The sequence below is a fragment of the Vanessa tameamea genome, chromosome 11, assembly GCF_037043105.1.
Source record: "Vanessa tameamea isolate UH-Manoa-2023 chromosome 11, ilVanTame1 primary haplotype, whole genome shotgun sequence".
NCBI classification, from domain to species: domain Eukaryota; kingdom Metazoa; phylum Arthropoda; class Insecta; order Lepidoptera; family Nymphalidae; genus Vanessa; species Vanessa tameamea.
The window spans coordinates 7647950-7668835 of record NC_087319.1 but is presented as its reverse complement, the minus strand read 5'-3'; the positions used below and the strand labels follow the sequence as shown (position 1 = coordinate 7668835).

The 20886-nt window shown below is 30.6% G+C and overlaps 1 protein-coding gene across 1 annotated transcript in view; it reads right to left on the bottom strand.

Annotated features, from left to right (window-relative positions):
• LOC113402498 (leucine zipper putative tumor suppressor 2 homolog) overlaps positions 1-20886 on the bottom strand; it is a 99711-nt gene that overhangs the window by 67251 nt on the left and 11574 nt on the right. Inside the window, exon 2 of the mRNA XM_026642776.2 lies at positions 13940-14058. Within this exon, the coding sequence (XP_026498561.1) occupies positions 13940-14038 (99 nt within the window). The 5' untranslated portion in view covers positions 14039-14058. The remainder of the gene's footprint in view (positions 1-13939; positions 14059-20886) is intronic.

Here is a 20886-nt window from a genome sequence, read left to right as displayed (position 1 = left end):
TGTACATACTACTAGACCACGGAGGTCATCAAATAATAACGTTTGGTTTCGATCATACATCCCTAGCACCTCAATCTGAATCTTTGTTTTTTGCAAATAGATTTATTTATACTTGAAACCTATTGCGATAAAATAGGGAAAGAATATTAAAATCGTCGTTTGTGATTATGAATGTTAAAATCGAGAATAAAATGCTAACATTATAATAAATATTTCATGAAAATATCGTGAAATATTTATGTAGTGAGCTTGTATGAAAAGTTATCAGTAAGCGACAGTATTCTTTTTGTTACACATAAAGTGGCATTATTCCGAGCATTCTACATTAATGTACGTAATAGTAATAGTAATAAATTAAACAAAACGTGTACTTATTTATTACAAAAAGAAAAAAATATCAAGACTTATAAGCTGATAAAAAAGTTATATAACAACAAGAATCATTCATATCTATTATCGTCCGCCTGTTACAATACATACTTTTGTAGTATATTTTTGACTGACGCTGTGTCGTGATTGATATGTACCGATATAGCAAATGTCCGTTGTATTGTTTAGTGATCTAAAGTATAATGTTTTGTAAAGTTTACGATTTCAAACTTTCTCTTAATAAAATGTAAGTGATTGTAGTTAGTTATCAAGATCTGGTGATCTAGTGAAGAATTCAGCAATAAAACTAAAGTATAAAGATTGCGTCGGCAGGAAAAAGTATTATTTTTCCTCAATACTCTTTTATTTTTTGTCGGTTTCATCAGTAGAATATAACGGTTGTACTTGTTAATAAACGATGAAAAAATGCCGGAAAAAAAAGGTGCAAGCTGTATAGTGTACCTTGGAATGCATTCGCGTGACTTTAAGATATGTGGAGAAACAGTTTCTTAAATTTTTGCCGAGGAATACTTTTATTATCCTTATCAAAATCTTTATACGAAATCACACAGCCGACGTTGGTTGCAATTAATTTTGTATTTTTTTCCTTATGATATGGGAAGGCGGATGGAAAAATGGGCCACCTGATGGTAATTGGTCACCGCTGCCCATAAACAATAGCGCTGTCAGATATATTAACCATTCATTAAAAAACGCTGTAAGAAATATTAAACATCGCCAATATGCCACCAACCTTGGGAACTAAGATGTTATGTCCCTTGTGTCTGTAGTTACTCTGGCTCACTCACCCTGTACTGTTGTATTCCGGTTTGAACTGGAACACAACAGTACTGAGTACTGCTGTTTGGGGTAGAATATCTGAGGATTGGGTGGTACCTTCCCAGTCGGGCTTGCACAAAGCCCTACTACCAAGTATACTTAAATAATTAAGATTTCCATGTGTATATGTTACTGGATAATTACAATTATCCTACTGTTAGGGCTGTCAGATTCAAATAATTCTAACCAAATACTTATAATGGAAAGAATAAATAGTTTATAATCTACTATATAAATATTTATATTGGGTTAGTACGTAATTAGTATTAGTTATCCTACCATTACATGCTCTTAGACTACCATATCTATTAGAAAGTCATTGCATGTCGACATAAAGTTTCATTATCGTTCAGGAGCCTTTAAGCATATTTTTTATAATGATTTGGTTAAGGCATATTGTATTAATACCATTAATCTTTCGAGTACGTTCTGTTAATTAATAGTTCTTTGGATTTGTTAATAAACTCTATATACGTTTAGAAATTAATTAAAGTACCATATTTTTCGCTTATGTCTGCCTCTGAGGCTGATAAATCTGGAATTCATTTTAAAACGAATAAAAATGAAGATTCATTGCTATGTTATTATTTCGTGGTATGTAAAATTTTTACTCTTGTATTTTTAATTGCAAGAACAGCAAAATAAATAATACGTGCATAGTAAGTTTGAATAATATTTTATTTGATTAAATAGCTAATTAAAATTATACTTTTTTAAATATTTTCGGATATACATATTTCAGTTAAAAAATATCCGCCAATTATTTTTGTATGAAGGAAGCTATAATTAATCAAACGGAAGCAACTTGAACCTTGAGCAAACGATTCACTAGAGCATAATATTATATAGTGTAGCATTATATTTTTACTATGTTCCGTGATATAGCCCGTAATAATGACAGCCAGGGATGTCTGGCTGATGGATTTTTATCGTTTTTAGTATTATTTTGATGAATGTCTCACAGTATTACAAACTTGAAGCGATGTATTGACATTAATTTACTGGACCATAGCGATTCGTATTGATCTGAAAATTAACACTGTCAATATAAAATACGAGCATGTTATATATGGAATTGCTCTTCAGCTTCATAAAGATTACGTAAGTCAATGTCAAAAATCGCTATTCAATATAGAAACGTTACACTTGCTTATTAACTATCAAATATCTACTACCAGTTTGAAAATAAGCACCTCGGACCTGAGAAGAATCGGCGCAAGTAACTCAGCGGGATTTTTATTTAATGTTATGTTAGATCTGTACACGACTTATATACATAAATGTATATTTGAGAGCGTTCATCTCTTCTACAAATGCTATTCGAAGGAAATGTCTTTTTAAACTATCACATATTTAGAAGATCGTATTTCATTTGTACTCGACCCGCACTCCTGCACTTGACCGGCAAGTGGCAAGCTCAATTAATAAACTTTCGCTGTGGCCTTCATATCTCGTTCCAGTGCGCCACAGCCGCCGGCGCTCAGCTTTCACGTATCGACAACTTGGTATTGTACAAAACTTTAAACTCAAAATAATGAGAAATAAATCGATCTTTCAAATTGTATTAATCTTATAAATTGGAATGTTTATTTTTAATAAAAAATAACTCTTACTTGAACTTATATGGACTTTAGTAACTGAAATTCTATGGTTCAGTAAACTTTAAGTAGCCGGTCGGAATTTGTAATTTGACAGTGTTTATCTTTGCCTGACTCAGAAAGCACGTTAAGCCATTGGCCTTTTACTTGAATGACCATATTTTAAATCGTCTCATCAGACTTACATATAAAGGGAATATTTAGTTCACTTGTGTACCTACGCTATATTATCTACGCAGTTCGCTAGTCTCGCTTGAAAACGGCTGATTGAAATAAATAATGCGGACATCATCGTCATTTTTTTTTTTAAAGTTAAAATGTTGCCAATGTTTTCCTCTCTAATTTATTTAGTTGTAATAAATAAAATAAAAAGACTAACTTCAGTATATTTGTCTTGTGTTGGTTAATAGAGATCACAAGGAGTTTTACGCATGTACTTCTCAGAAACAAATATGATTCTTGAAACAATATGATTAATAAAATACTAGTTGTGACCCGAGGATTCATCCGTGGATTATGCATAAAAAAGCCTTTGTCCTTCCTCGGAGTTCAGGCTCCATACCTCATCAAATTCCTTTCAGCGGTTTGGCAGTGAAAGAGAAACGGACAAGACAGGCAGATAGAGAGAGATAATTTCGCATTTATAACATTAATATAGATCTTGTATGTCAAAAGGCAAAAAGTACTTTAGTTTGTGATTTGCTCCGCTTCCACCTCAAGGTTCAACCGATCTTTGTGAAAGTAAGCATACGGATAGTTAATCCAATAAAACAAGTAGCACGAATCCAAACAAACGACCATATATATAAGCCAGTGTTACTAATATTATTAAGACGTTTGTTTTGTTTGAATGTCATTTTCCGGTTTCACACAAAAATTTATAATCCGATTAATATGGAACTTTCACATTATGATAAGTTATAGGACGGACATATGCCTCAAAATATTTTGAATATTTATTGAGATATAGCCGTAAGCTTTTTCTAATAATTATATACATAAAAAAACTATGTTGGTTTGTTTGTTCGATTTTTTTAATGAAATTCGAATTGCCAAACAATATATATATCTAATAAAATTTAGCATAGTAAGATATCGCATAAATGGACAAGATTCTTTTATATTTGATTTTAATTTTTAATAAGAACAAACGAAAAAATAAGTGGTCGAAAAAAATTTAAGCAGTAAGTATATAAATAAGAATTCGATAAACACTATATAACAGCGCAAATCAACAATCTTGATACTTGTAAGCAACTCTAGTACATCAAATATTTCACATTACAGGTCACATCGTGATGGTTTCATATTGAATTCAATAAGCGTGATCACGCGCTGTGTAGTCTCGTGTCGATCTGCCACGTGACTACGATTATCATAAACTGATTATATATTTATAAATTTATAGGAACTTTGCGATAGGAAAGAAGCAATCTTCTACTTCTGCGCTGTAGTATTGTAGTCAGCATTAATAATACCACTGTATTGCTAATTATGGTATATTAATAAATAAATGTTAATTAGGACACAATTATAATACAGTCCTGCGTCACAGAGGACAACTTAAACACAAATATGCAGACGGACAAACACTGTGGTCTGTACAATTTTTTTAACGTCAGAAGCCATCAGATTCGCTATCGAACCCAATAACTATTTACCTTTCTCACCTTTACGCCGACTAGTTGTTAATTTAATTACAATGTTCATTGATCTTTCTAATTGAAACATAATTGATAACATCACCTGTTACCAAATGCCGAATGCCAAAGCCGTTTATTGTAGTCTCTGTTTTATTACCTACACTACCTATACTATAAATCCACACTTTACACGGAATGTTGTGTCATTGGTGAATTTAATACTACCAATGGATCCTATCATAAACAATTTAAATATTAAAAATATCAATATTTTTAGCCGTAACAACTTAAAGCTTTTATAGAATCAAAACTTAGTCTACGAAACTTATAAAATTAATTACAACATTTAAAATAAATCACTACAAGAACGTATGAATTATTCGAATCAATTTCCTTTTAGCACAATGTTATTCAATATTGCTTTTAAATTTTAATGTAATTTTGCAAATCATGATAGTGATACGACCTCTTGCGCTTTCGTTTATCACAATGGACGCCGGTCGTCACGCCTGATATTATTTGTATCCCTACTTTCACTGCCACTCAAGTTATCGCCGTTATTACAAAACACGTTTAACATTTAAAAAGCTTTAATGGAGTTTAAAAACATCAATTTTTCATCGCGAAAGAATAGCGAAAGTGTTCGAAGCACGTCTGTATGTATAGTAAATGATCTTTCTTTTGAGTTATTAAGTAACGAACGGTAGTTAAGGTCATATATATTTGCAGAAAAATATGCTTCAAATTGTTTTCTTATATTTGTATTACTGGTGAAGTTTTTAAATGAACATTAAACAACACATGAAACAAAGTTTCAACATTAACATTTAGTAACAGAAATACTGGCCATATTTTTTAAATTTAAAACAATAAAATAAATACAGTTTGCATTTATTTTTATTAAGACAAAAAAGGTATTAGATTATTGAGATTTTGTAATTTTGCTTAAAAGTCAAGTACTACCTTCACCTTGCTCACACGCACTAGTATATTTCACGTTTATCGCAGCGTGTTCAGAATCGGAAGCGTGCCAAGTGCTGACCGAATGGCATACTTTGGCGTTACTCTACATGAAACTAACCTTTACATGCAATTTTGAATGCACATGTTTTGTATGGTCATTTTATAGCTGACTAGCTTGCAGTTTTGTTAGAACTCTTCGTCGGTCATCAAAATTTTATATTTACCCGTAACCTCAAACGATTCTATTGGTCTGAGTTATCATTGTATTGACAAAGAAATTGTTTACATAGTCATTTGTAGACTTTTATTGTAACTTTGGCTATACGAATTTTTTATTATTAATTCTTACACGACCATAATACTATTAACAAATTTTTTTTTATATTTTTTTATTAAATAAACAGATCATTTTCAATTATTAGTTATTTTATATATTGATTCGATGCTAATTAAATAATTCGCTTAAAATAAACGCTATATTATATTTTAAAATCATAATTTAGTATATTACAAAAACCGTGAGTATGTCTACTATAACATAAAACAAACGTGTAAAACAAATTTTCGTCCAAAATATCAGAAACATCATATAGGCAATTTTTCACCAAAATATAACATATTCGCTTTGAATTTATATACTACACTTAATGCGAAATGCAAATGCAACTAAATTAGTAAAGCAATATAATTCAAGAAGTCTTACTAAAAACTTAATTATTCATTATTGTACTAACATATACGTACGCTTTAACAATACGCTAAACATATTTTGTAGATATGACGTTACGATACGTTACGAAATAAAATGAAGAGGTTGGAATAAAAAAACACACATATTTTAGCGTTTATCCATATAATTAATGTACTGGATGTTATAAAGTATTTTAAGCAAACAACCCTAAATGGTTCCGAATTATACTAACTGCCTTATTTGTCAATACTAAAAAATAAGACAACCGGCCATAGTTTATTTAGCGACTAACATGTCGAACAAACCTACTCGGAAAATCGTCGAAGAATAATTAAAAAATCTTTATTTATAGATTTTTTCTAAAAAAAAAAATTAAACGCACAATCGTGGTTATACATCTAATATTAAAAGAAGATTTTAATGGCTTTGAACAAAATAGATATTGTCAGAGTGCGAAACAATAATATCCATACATATGACCAAAATCCTTACACAGAAATAAAACCGACGCGTCCGACACAAAAATAAGATTTAAATGTCGCGAATGTTATTTAAAACATCATAATTTTTATTTAGCGGACTCGCCAGATCATTATTTCGTTTTAACATAATAATATGATACGAATCAAATATATTATTTGGTTGTTCTTACGTCAATCAAAGAGAATGTTGCTTTGACACCCGTGACGGTCGGCCGTTGTGAGTGACAAAATATATTTAGGCCGTTTACATACTAGGCGTTTAACATACTTTCTGAACGTTTGCTAGTGTCATATATTTTGCTAGTTAATATAATAGAAAAAAAAATCACAAATTGATTTATTGGTAATTTACTTTCGAAAATAAAATAAAATTCTATCATTTAATGTTAACTCTCGCTATTTTAATATAGACATCAACCTTTAATCAAAACCTACTGTGGTGCTATTACGGTTATAGAATAGCAACTGTTGCTATCAAACATTTGTTTGCGGACTTGTTGATGGCTTTTTCATTTTAATCTGAAGGCGGAATCGATATTAATTATTGCACTCATATATAAATATGTATGTGTGAAAGAGTAAATACATATATGGATATTGACAATACAATCTAAATTACTAATAGTTACAATATATATAATTTATAACTATTGAGAAACTCAAACGTCTGAATTTTATATTATACTATTATATTTTGTTGAGTTCTACGTGTTCGATACCCTGAGCGACCTGAGTTATTTTAAAAATCATGTTGAAATGCATACGGAAGCGAAACAGCTTCTTTAAAGCAACGTCCTCAATCTGTAGTATATTTTCGAACTCATTTCCACATATACCTATTTAAATACTCTTTTGTAACAATTACACAACATTTCTAATTTCATACATTGGACTTATGTATCTCAAAAACATATCGTTTTAGCAAATAATCATAAATTAACAACATAATATCTGCAATATCAAAAAAACGCAATCTGCTGCACGCAGAGTTTATAGTTACATTTTAAGTATTCAAATAGAAAAGTGTTGGAAAAGTGGTTGGAAAGAGAGTGGTTTCATTTTTTTTTCTCAAACAAAAAAATACAATAAAGTTAATTTTATGGGAATTGTGAGACTTAATTATTAATTACTTGTGTCATTAAAATTAAATTACATTAATCTATAATTAAAGAAATGTTTAGCTTATTATTAATTGAATTTTAAGTAAGTAATAAATAATTTTATTCGTAATGTTCCACCAATTACTTATTTTTATTATTACAAAATTATTAATTAATCACAATAAATAAATATCAGCAAATGTTAAGTACAAAATTAATTATAAACGCTAATTTAGCACGCACATGTATATGTAGACATCCGTCTATTCTATATCATAGGATATTTACACTCTATATTATTAATAGACTAAAAAGTCGATTGAAAAGTATGTTTTAATTCTACCTAATTTAAAAGAAAGAAAAACATACGAATTTTAAATAATAGCAACACTTACTGATTATTTCATATAATAAGCAAATCATTTTAAATACTATTTGCGATATTCTGAAGTGTATTTTATTCAATTCTATAAATACATTTTTATTCATATAATTATTATTTAATTTATATTCAATAACATAAAAGGAAGTGTCCGTTTGAACGTGGATAGCAGATGAATAATTAAATACATGCAGCAATATTATAAGTACGTTGACAAAAAGACCTGTTATTATCTGCCTTTTGGTCTAGCAGCTAGCATTCAAGGGTTCAGATCCCGAAGGCTTCGGTTTAAATCAATTTAAAAATTTGTTGGGTTGTATTTAAGGATTTGACAATGTTTTTGTGGAAACGTAAAGCTGAGACCATGGAAAGTGTGCTTGTGCACACACACTTGCACTGTTATTCCCCTGAGTAGTTCGCTTCTTAGTCTTAGTTGACTATGTATTTGGAGTACCACAAAATAAATATCAAATCAAATAATATACTTAGAGTTCTGTATTTTAGGATGTAATATATTAACTTCCTCTGTGAAATATCTTTATAACAATTTTTATACTTTTTTATATCTGAACGTGTCATTGTCGTTTTTATTTGTTAATAGTTTGTGCAAGCCTACCTAACCTACAACAAATGAATTATTTATTAATTACTCTTTGTTTATAAAATTGTATGTTCATTTATTTTAATGTACTATTACTACTAAACGATGAGTAATATAATGCTTCATAAAAATATTTTTGTCACATTTAGGTGGAAAATTTTAATCACAGTAATTTTTTCTGTGGCGAACTTAATCAATGAATACTGGATAAAAAATTATTTACATAGATCTAACGCAATATGTATTGCTATTTTTTATAACATGTAATGTTGTCCGCGGATTTAAGAGTCGCATTGACTCTCGATTTAATGACAGTTTTTCCTCTTCTTTCTTTCTTTATTTAATGAAATATAAAAAAAGCAATATGTAGTAGGCGTCCCTCTATTGAGTTACCTTTCCTATTCTAGTCAAGCTTTGGGGCTTATTCCACTACTCCGTTGAAGGTAGTTAGATGATAATGAGGAGTTAATTTTCCCGTTGGCCTTCCCACATATGAGCATTGTTTCCAAAAATAGTGTCTATGTTTCTTTTCGATTCATAATAATACATTCCGACAGGATATAGGTATACAGACAGGGCCCCGTTAGAGTTTAATTATAAATATAAATCAATAAAAAAATCTTTACAGTTATAAGGTAAAAATAATTATGTTTTCATTCAAGATTTTCCTGCTATCTCTACCTGAGAGATTGTTGCTAATTGGCGTTTAGCATAGTCGTTCCATCTAGTATTCTTGGTTTATCTAGCATCTAATCTTAGGACTTTACTGTTAGCTGATGTGTGTGGCCCGTGATAGCATTGTCTATAAAGTTCAATATAACTTGATAAACCTCGGAGTATTTTACAGCAAAACTTAATCATAATATTCATTGTGTTAACGGGACTTTTTCAAGTAACTATAAAAATGTTGCACTAGTTTGTACTTGTTTATTAATTTACAGCTTTTTAAAGTTAAGGTTAAGGTGGCCTTGTGGCCATAACATGTGAATCTTCAAACATTACTAGTTCAAACCCGGAGAAGCACTAATGTTTGCATATGCTTAGTTTGTTGGTAATTCATTTCGTGTTCGGATATGAAGGAAAACATCGTGAGGAATCCTGGATATCTCGGGTGAAATTCTGCGTAATGTTTGTACACTAAGTTCTGCATTAGAACTTGGTGGTCACTCCAAGCACACTCCCAGCTGCAAACCAACTCATCAATAGAAAACTTCAGAGCAGTTGCGAAAATTTATAGCCTATTTTACTTATTTCCTTTTAATTTCACCTTTAATTATATCAATTTACTAATAAACATTAGCATGAATTTAACTACAGCGATGGTCCAGTTTTGAAGTAGAACAACATCTCCTGCGACCGATACAATTGCAATTGAGATTTTCACTTTAATTGCAGCAACAATTAACGATTCACTAGTTCACGTCGTGACTGAAAACGCCTCTTTCGATTTCTAAACATTTAAGCATTGATGAAGAAAATTAAATAATATTAATCACAATTCGATTCAAATCACAAAACGATAACTGCTAGCGAAGAGCAAAATTATTGAAAATTATTTAATAGAATTAAGTAGATACATTAATATAAAACTAGATAGATTAAAGTGTTGTTTTTTATACATACATTTACAGTACACGTTATATCTTCAACGAAAAAACAAGGAAATTTCTAAGATAACCGAGAGTTAATATTAATACATCCGCAATTTATTGAACAAAAAGTTCACGACGAGTATCAAGACTAGTCGTGTTGCGTCGTGAGTACATTCCGTCGAGGCTTGAATTGGCCATTTTCTATAAAATAAAAGACAAATAAGCGTAATCTTGAGCCGTTCCGAGGTCAGGCGTGTTGTGCCCCGCATTGTCTTCAAATATAACAGGGTAATCGCCCCCTCATTCGTTTAACATCAACCAAGCATGTCTTCTGTCTAAAATTGGTTCTACAAATGTCCACTTCGTGCAATTTTATGCAACATTGTTACTTCTTTACATTCATATAAAAAGTTAGCTTTATATTTAGTGCTGACGATAAATATAATAAACAATTGTTTATGTTCTACCACATAATTTATATGTCATATTTATATGATTATTTAAAAGTATATAAACTGTGAAATGTATTTGTAACCTTTCATTTACCTTTCCAGAACCAGTCTCGTCTTGAGGGATAATGCTGTAAAATAGCTTAAATTAAAATGCAATTAACTTTTGTTTATTTTGAAAGAGTTTTGGAACTAGACATGTAATTAATGAATTGAATAATGTGAAGTGATAATAAATTGATATAGGAACTAATTATAATAAAATCAATTGCAGTTTCAGTTGTAAAAGCTTGACATGGTGTGAGCTAATTGTTTGTTTTACCCAAGACTTTAGTCGGTTCTATATTGCGTAGTTTTGAAAACAAGCTGTATATATATAAAATTAATACGAAGACAACCTATTAATAGACAAGATATTTTTAATAGATAGTTATGAGAATGTTATATGTTCGACGTCCGTATAAAATAAATATTCAAATATTATAATTATGACGCCTCATGTACATACATATATATTATGCCCATTCACTTCCATAAATGTTGAAGATTAGTAAATGTACTAATTTTAATTGAAATATAGCTTTATTTTGCTAAATATATTTAAGGCTTCACAAACAACACAAAGTATTTAAACATTTTTTTTATTAAGATTCGGTCTTTAAAAAAAATAATACATTTAAGTAGGTCGTCTTTGGTCACGCTTTGCAATGCATTAGTAAAATAATATGTCGCTCGGATAACGGTTCATCCTTGCCAATGTAAACGTCATAATACAACAATGTCGCAAGCTCTTAAAACACTTATGTTAAATTGTTATAATTTTGATTATATTATTTATAAAAATATTTTAATAAGTGATCCACTCGAACGTGTTCTATAAAGCACAAAAATATATCATATAGTAGTATGTTAGTAAGTTTCTTGATGTTTATATTAAATATATAAAACTCTAATGCTCTATTTAAAAGGGACAGTATGGGCATATACTTACAACCGACCACACACACAAGATTGCGTGTGGGTGGGCCGTAATGCATCAATGTGAAAATCCTCTTGGATCTTCCATATTTACATATAATCTAATCAAGTGACTCTAAATTCTTAAAAGGTATTTTATAGATAAAGTTAAAAATGTTATTTGCACTGCAAACAATGTTATATGTCTATTTGTAAAATCCTAGAAGAACCTCGTGTGTTCGGCGATGAAGAAAAAACACAGAGAAGAAACTTAACGCAGTTTTATCCACCATCACCAACCCACCGGAACCCAGTGTGTTGGTAAAACCTTCAAAGTTTCTTTTTTTTTTGATGACAAGATCTTTGCCCACACTTGGCATTTGGCGAGGCATATTTACAGTTACCTTACTGTTACTATGTACTGTACTGAATCTTGTATTAATCTATATTAGTAATTCAAAAAATTATACGTGAAGTATAATTATTTCACATGGTGAGCTAAGATAAATATACCCCATGACTAGACACGCAAGTAAAGCCGTGCATAAAAATGCTTTGTTTTTATTTTATTTACATAGTTTCTTGTTGACAAGCACAGTGTAAAAAAAAAAGTTACACAAAAAAGTTCCTGTAACTATAAAACAGAAGCAAAGTTCAGAATCCATCTTTCGTCCCAAATGTTTAAGGGTTTTTAAATTGTCTATTATATTAATATGAATAGAAGACAAGTCCTCAAAGCTGGGTTTGTAATAAGGGCAATTTATGGACGTAAGAAGATTGCGCTTGAAGTAATCTTACGTTAGCCTCAGGCACACTCTTCCCACAGCATAAATTGTTGCGATTTGTGATACCCAACAACGGACGGTTTTAGCAAATCGTTATAGAATCATATTCTACGGTACTGCGTAGTGCGTACTAACGGGCGCATTATAACAATTACACATTTGTACAGTTAGAGGAAGAACTTTTAAAATGATTTTGTTTCTTTAGCAATGATCATTTAATTGCTAACGAATATAAAAATATGATATGATAGAATATACAAATATTTGAGTACCGATGAAGTAGACAACGCAGGTATACAAAAGCTAGTCTTATCGCTGAAACAGTGTTCTCTTTAAAGGTACATTAAGGTACCTGCCTAACTTGCTGGATAAATAAAAAAAAAGGTTAAATCGAAAAAAATAAAAAGTTATTTCTTTTTTATTAATGCTATGTTTAAATCTATATTTATATTTAAAAAAACTGGAGTGTTGCTATGGTTGCAGTGCATGTTCTTTTAATTATCTTTCATAAGATTCCATTTTACGACTACACAATGAATAAATATCAATCAATAAGGAAACTATAAAGAGGCTACATAAAGGGAAAATATAGTTATATTCCAAAATGCTGCGATCTATAAACACGATAGAAACAATATGGCGCTATCTCAACCGTTAGTTTAAATCACCTATTGCAAAACACAAGGAATAATTTAATATGTAAAACGGCAGTCTCAGAGACGTCTGGTGGCGACATAGTCCAACATTCATCATGTCGGCTTATTGACCGGTTGAAAGCGACAAGGGTCTCCGGACCGATTTGATTTACACCTCACTTTCGTAGCTGTACCGTTAACGCTTTTAAACTGGCTGTCGATAAGAAAGTCGGCAAAGCAAGACAAATGGACCACATGTTGCCTAATTATTGGTGTTCCTTAACGGGAACTCCTGAGATGCTGCATAATTGTCGTTAGAGCCGATTGAAGCGTTTACATAATTATACATGCTTACATCATTTAAGCTAAAAAACGTAACAGTTAATATATTTAACAGGTCAACACTATCTATATGAAGTCATAAATAAGCTTATCAATATAACCGAATATACATTATTTAGAAGCAATATAGTACAATTACATGATTCTTTAAATGTGGAATCCGACTAGACAATGATTTAAAATTTTCACGGTCCTATCATCCATTAACATCGGTTATTCTCAATTTGTGTGACTGTAAGCAGGCCAATCCGATATACGCTGGGGCCCCGCTTCACATGCCGGTTTTAACCATTATCATAACATTTAGTTTCTGTATCTTGATAATTCGAAACGGCGCGGCGTCATGCTTGCTTTTAAAAGATACGAAATAATTGTAACTAATATTGAAATAGATATTCTAAGCTAAACTTCGATAGATAGATAGATTCATAACTTTTATGTTAAGATCGGATGCTCACTAAAATTAAAAAAAAAAACATCAAATGCGTTTTGTAAATATTATGTACTTACGTTGCCGAGAAATCCGCTACATGGTTGTATTGGTGGTGGAAGTGGCGGCAGCTCGGGAGATCTTCGCACGCTATGCGCACGCTCCTCCGTCTGACCCATTGCTTAGTTGTTACTCATTACTGTAACGAGAAATCATAAAAAAATACATTTATATAAAGTATAATCTACCAATATAATTAAATACTTAATTTTTTATAAAAGAATCATACAGTACAAATTTAGTGCTGTTATATAGTAGATATGTTTTCTTCGTTTATTTTAATAATTGGGGATTAATATTTCGCGACTGTTTTTTTTAACTGTACTTTAATATGCAATATTTGTTCCATGCAAATGAGTTCATGGACAAAGAAAGTCGTTGATAAAGATTTTATGTACCTATTAATTAAAATTCATGCAAATATCCAATCTCGTTCGAAACGAATTTTACTACGTAGACAATGAAATTCCACTTTATAAAAATGTTTTGTATACATCATCTCGATGAATAGACCTGATCTATATAAAATATGTTTTGATAATTTGATCATCCACGAGAAAACAAAAAGATCTTTCATATAAAAACTTCTTATTTTTTACAACACTTGAGTTTTACATTTTTTATTTAAAAAAAAAAAGAATTACAAATAATAAAAGTCGCAGAAGTAAATACTGCAATCGGTGACTTAATGTTTTCATAACGTATTTATACAATACATATTATTGAAAGTATACATATATGTACATATGTTCTATATAACTATTAATTATATTCAAGGATTTCAAGCAAACCCTGACGCGCTAGAAACCTAAAACCTTATAACGGAGTATTTATTTCTACTGCAGCTACTCGTGAACAGGTTTACATACAAATTATGCACTAATGTGAATATTAGAATATGAAGACGTCTCATTCATAATCCGGTGGGAGTTTAATATAAATATTCAGGTTTATCGATGTTTCTCATCGGAGTTGAAGTTTTCGCATAGACCTGTTTATTTTTTTAAATAATCTCAATCGTAACTACGAGTACTGTTATATAGTTTGTGTTTTGTTACATGTTTCGTGCTATAATAAAATAATAAATTTGAAATTTGTTTCGTATAGTGATTCTCCATAGAAGATAATATCTCAGGATTGGTTAGCTTACCAGACATATAAAAATATATATAACAATATGTATATGTTAAAAATATATATTCCAGTAAAATAATACAATTATATATTTGGTTTGATGTCCTCCTGTCCGATTTTCGTACAGGCGTTTATTCTCAACCAATCTCAATATTCAACTGCGCAGGAGATATTATGATGTTTGAGTGTGTAAGTAAACACAGGTGTAGGTACCGTCTATTCCTTTATTCTCACGACCCGATGACACGGCGATTTGACGCGACTGGAGAGACCTCAGGATCAACATCTTTACGTGTGTTAATATAAAAACCCTGATTAAAAAGCTCCAAACGCAAACGCGCAAATTTACCATCGTATAGTAGTGGTTCGCTCATAAACCCTGACTCTGTAAAATATATAAATCACTTCGGATACCATCTATATAGCGCCGACCATGTTAAATGTTATGTATTTACACTCGCTCACTCAACCATCAAACCGATACACCGCATCGCAAATGATGGTTAGTTCCCACACTAGTTTGTACAAAGTTTGTACAGAGCCTCTAGTACCCGTGACGCATCTATCTAAATGTAACAATGATTTGAATTGAAAATTATCTGAGTTAAAAAATATGAACTAAGAAAAAATCGAATTCAATAGTGGTTTGACCAAATCGTGCTAATCCAATCACAATGTTCCGCACTTTTATATCATTTCGGTATCGAATTGAGTAAAACACGATTATGTCAAAGGCTCGCGGATGTACGTGGGACTTGCGTACAGCGGTTGGCGGACGAGGCCGAATATTAACCTCTGATAAGGGTGTGGCTTTAATGGCACGCATTATGCAATACTTTTTACGGTCAGCTTAATGAGTGCGATAAATCACATGTTTTTTTATTCATTTCTTATTAGTTATTATGAATGTAGATGTGAAGCGTGTTATTTCAATAATCTTAATTGCGCGGAAGTGTCTTTGAAAGATGGATATATTTGATAAATTATACTTGCTTGACATTTTCACGTTTTTATAATTATACCCATATATCACTTATTAATTTATCATTTGAAATCGACCTAATAGAATAATGACTTAACCAATCTTGGCTTTACTTTTGAGAAATTAGTACTTTGTGAGTTAGATGTCAATCACATGTTTTTTTATTCATTTCTTATTAGTTATTATGAATGTAGATGTGAAGCGTGTTATTTCAATAATCTTAATTGCGCGGAAGTGTCTTTGAAAGATGGATATATTTGATAAATTATACTTGCTTGACATCGATTAATGGTAAGTTCCTATCATCATAACCAATTAAATAGAGCGAGGCAAAAAATAATATTTCGTTTTAAGAAAGCCTTCGGTTATTAATCAAATCATTGATTCTCGACCATTATTTCAAGTAATTCGAAGATACATTACACTTCAATGTAACTCAACGCCAAGTATCTCTGGTAATAGTGATACTTGTATACTTCTAATGTTAACTTCTTTTGAAAACCATCTCATGTATGTATACTCTTATAGATCGGATACTTTTTACTAGTATTATACTTCGATTCTGAAATGTAGTCTGTATTATTATCACTGTTCAGTTTATACATAAGTCTTGTTCAATTATTTATTTACTATATACCTACTAATTATTATATATACAGTTCTCAGTTATAAACTACTCATTTATAGTCTCCTGACGTAGAATCATCTGTCAAATATAAAAGTTACTAGATAGAATTAATCAAAGATAATAAGATTTAGATTTAGGCAATTTTATATTTTTTTAATAATTTGAGATTTCCTAAGGTAGACATTTATTTTAAGAAATATTGCGTGTGGTATTAATTTCGCACCTTGTGCATATCTATGACACGGTACTTTTCTAATGATATAACTGAGTAAACTTTCCACGTAAATCGAATAAATCTTTATGCCACGGTGACAATAATTTATAACGTATTGGTGTATAAGTTGACTGATTAGGTAATATGTGAACAACCTCATAATAGCAGTGAAGACCATTCCCGCTTGTAGGTACATATATTTATTTTAAAATGCTTACAATATTATGAGGACGTCAGTCAACATTATCTTGCAATTTCTATTCGCGTTAAAACAATATTTCATGTTCTTAATTAGATAATCACCTGACATTGGCGTTTAATATTTTGATTTCACATTGTGAATGTTTATTAATATATACTTATATCATTTACTTAGGGCAATAATTGTCACAAATTTTATATTTTGGATGTGTCTAAAAGACTGCCATTATCGTGTTTCTGTTAGCGATTATTACGTCGACTAAGATCTTTATTGAAGGGAGAAAGGTTGTTAAACTGAAGTAAAAAGTGAGCGCTATCGACAAATAAAGCAAACAGGAAGGGCGCTGCTCCCGATGATACGTACATGTAACGGATTTTTCCATGAGAATCACCCTTACTCATACTTTCCCGTGGAAACCGCGTATAAATAAATTCAATAGTTACAATATCGATACGAAACCAGAGTGAACTCAACTAGTAATTAATTAATTTGCATTTCACGTAATATATTCTAAAAAGTTTTTACTTAAGTATAAAAATAAAGTAAATTTTCGGAACAAGTGATCATTTAATTTTCGAAGCATTACTTTGATTAGCATTCTTTATAATATTACCTATTATTAGAAAAAGACTGGCAACCAAGGGATAAATCAATTGTCCACGAAAAATTTGACTTATTTAATTAATATATTATTAAAAAAAACCTCGCCTGAGCGCCTTTACGGGTTTGTTATATAGTATACACAAGAAGTTTTCTTCGTCAAAAGGAATAAAACATTTTTATCCGGGTTAAAAAAAGGAGGATGTTATCAATTCGATCTTATTTTTTATATGAATGAACACTTCGGTGATTTTGATAGTGCTTCTTTTATTTGATCAATAATTTATCGAGGGTGGTCTTATTTTTTATTTCTTATTTTAAATTAAATCCACTTCGAGAAATGTAAGATTGGAATAAAGGGTAGAAAACTAGTTGTTTTATCGTTTGTTTTTTTTTGTATAAGAAACTCAATAGATTCAGTGTGGGCCCAACCTAAAAACGACATACATTTTTTTATGTGAAATAGGTAGGTTGACTGACAAATTTGACACTTTTATGGGTTAGTGGTCACCACTTCCTATAGACATTTTGACTGTAACAAATGTTAATCGTTTTTCACATTACCAATGTGCCATCAACATTGGGAAATAAGATGTTATGTACCTTGTGTCAGTAGTTACACTGGCTCACATATCCTTCAAACCGTAATACAATACTACTAAGTATTGCTGTTTGGTGGTAGAATATAATATGATAGGTGTCCCTCACCTACCACCAAGTAGAATAAAATACACCCATTAAAATAAGAATATAATTGAAAATTATGGCATTTGTCACTTATTGTGTGTATATTACTCGCTTTGTCTATATTCACACAGCCCAAAATAGGACTTTTATGTTTTCAGCGTTCATGTATGTATGTGAGTTTATAACATAATAATAAATAAACTTAAAAATGAAGGAACAGGTTTGGTAATTGGATAATGCTATTACTTAATTCATTCAGGGCTGTCGTGTTTTTGAATTTTTAATGTAAAAAACTGATTATATTAAACGATAGATGAAAGCTTTACGATAGTCCCATTTAAATAATAAGATAAACTCCACCACTAAGGATGTAAAACTATGCTTCTATAAACAACTCGGTCTCATTTGAACAGCGCGTTCATATACCTATAATAAAAAAAACTACAACACTTATTTAATACTAAAATAAATCAAAATCTATTTATTTAAATAGAAATATTAAAACTGAATTTAAATTTGTACACAGGTAAACTAAAAACTTAAATAACTATTCATATATTTATGACACCTAATCAGTTCGTGTTAATAAATAAGTTTACCTTGCCTTGAATTAGCGGACAGGACATAAAAATTAAAAAGAAAACGTCAATTTTTTTATTAATTGTTTATGAATTGTTATACAATTTAATGAGTTATACGATTATCCTCTAAAATTAAAATAATAAGGAAAAAAATAAATATAAACGCTTTTAACAGTAAATTATTATGGAATAGGTTAATGCGTGCCTTAACCAGAGCAATGTAGAATACGCTAAGTTTGTATAAAACTTGCAACTTACACGTTAAGCAATAATCTTACCACCTACAACGTAAATTAAGACGAAATCTTCTCTAAGGATCCAGTCATTAAAAAGCAACATTCATCTTACAGGCAATATATTATATCTGAGGTAACGCATTCGCTGATAGGCGATATAATTACATCCTATCCAGCTACGCTACAATTCTAGTGAATTATTATGTTTTCACTAGCAAAATGTCTTTGTTTACGCTATAGATATTGTTAAGTGCACATTATGTTACAACCCAGTACTAATAAATGGCGTTAATCGATAGTTTAGCATTTCTGAAACGGACAGGCAATATCAATGGTGCTGTGCAGATAATGTGGTTTAGATTTCATAATGTTTTGTATACATATTTTTATATTCATTAAAGTTATGTGAACGTATGACTTTGAGTCTCGTTTCGTTTATCGTTTGATCATCTGATTACATCAAGTTTGGAGTTTGGACGTGTTACACATTCACAGAATAAATAATGATTTTCACATAATACAAACAGTTTTAATTCATTAAAAAGTTTACTTTATTACTAACTTATTTTTATTTATGATCTAGTTCGGCGGCTGGCCTAATAGGCCATCTGATGGTAACTAGCCACCACTGCAAATAGACATTTGCACTGTAAGAAATATTAACTTTTTCTATTTCTTATATCGCCAACAAACTGCCAACCTTGGGAGTCCCTTGTGCCTGCAGTAATACTAGCTCATTCACCTGTGGAACACAACAGTACTGAGTATTGCTGTTTGGTGGTATAATATGTGATGTGTGAGTGGGTGTTACCTACAAGACGAGCTTGCACAAGGTCGTACCACCATGTAAAACTTCCCTAGATATTATTATGCTTAGTTATAGTATACGTTTAATATTGACAAGAGTAAGCTCATTGAACTGTAAAATGCAATATTTATACATAGACTATATTCATGAAAATCAAAAGGTACCTTCCGGTTAATAGTATGGATTTATACTGGTCTGGGCTATTTGGGTAACTCATCAGTTATTCTAACGCTAAACATCAATACTCTGTATTGCCGTGTTCCGGTTTGTCCGGTTCCGGAGCCAGTTATTAATGATCATAGATGTTATGAGCATTAAGCTGCTTCTCCGACAAAAAATAATTTGAAACTTAGTTTTTTTTATATTTTTTATGACTTTTCAAGAAATGTGAAAATTAGAAAAATAATTGACAACAATTTCCATGGTGGTATTGCATTGACGCTGTAAGGAGATATGTTCAATAGGTCTATGAATAAAAATAATTTATTTCGTCACGAAACTTACGAAATTAAAAATGGACTAGAACTCTAAAATTAATTTATTGCCAATGTAAATTGTTAATATGAGTAAAATCAATAGTTGAATAAAAAGGGTTGCAATTTTAAATTGAAAAACATTCACATATTTTTAATTTATTTATTATTAATATACATTTGTCTTAATGAAAGGGCTTTGTGCAAGTGCATTTCCTACCGTCAAATAGCGATACTAATTTTCGTTGTGTTCCAGTTTGAAGGGTGAGTGAGCCAGCGTGACTACATACACAGGGGACATAACATTTTAGTTTCCAAATTTGGTGTTGCAAAGAATGTTTAATATTTCTCTGCATTAAATTTAAGAGTCAGTGATTGGTCTATCAAAATCATTTTTGTTTTTTAAAAGCTCATTACGTCAG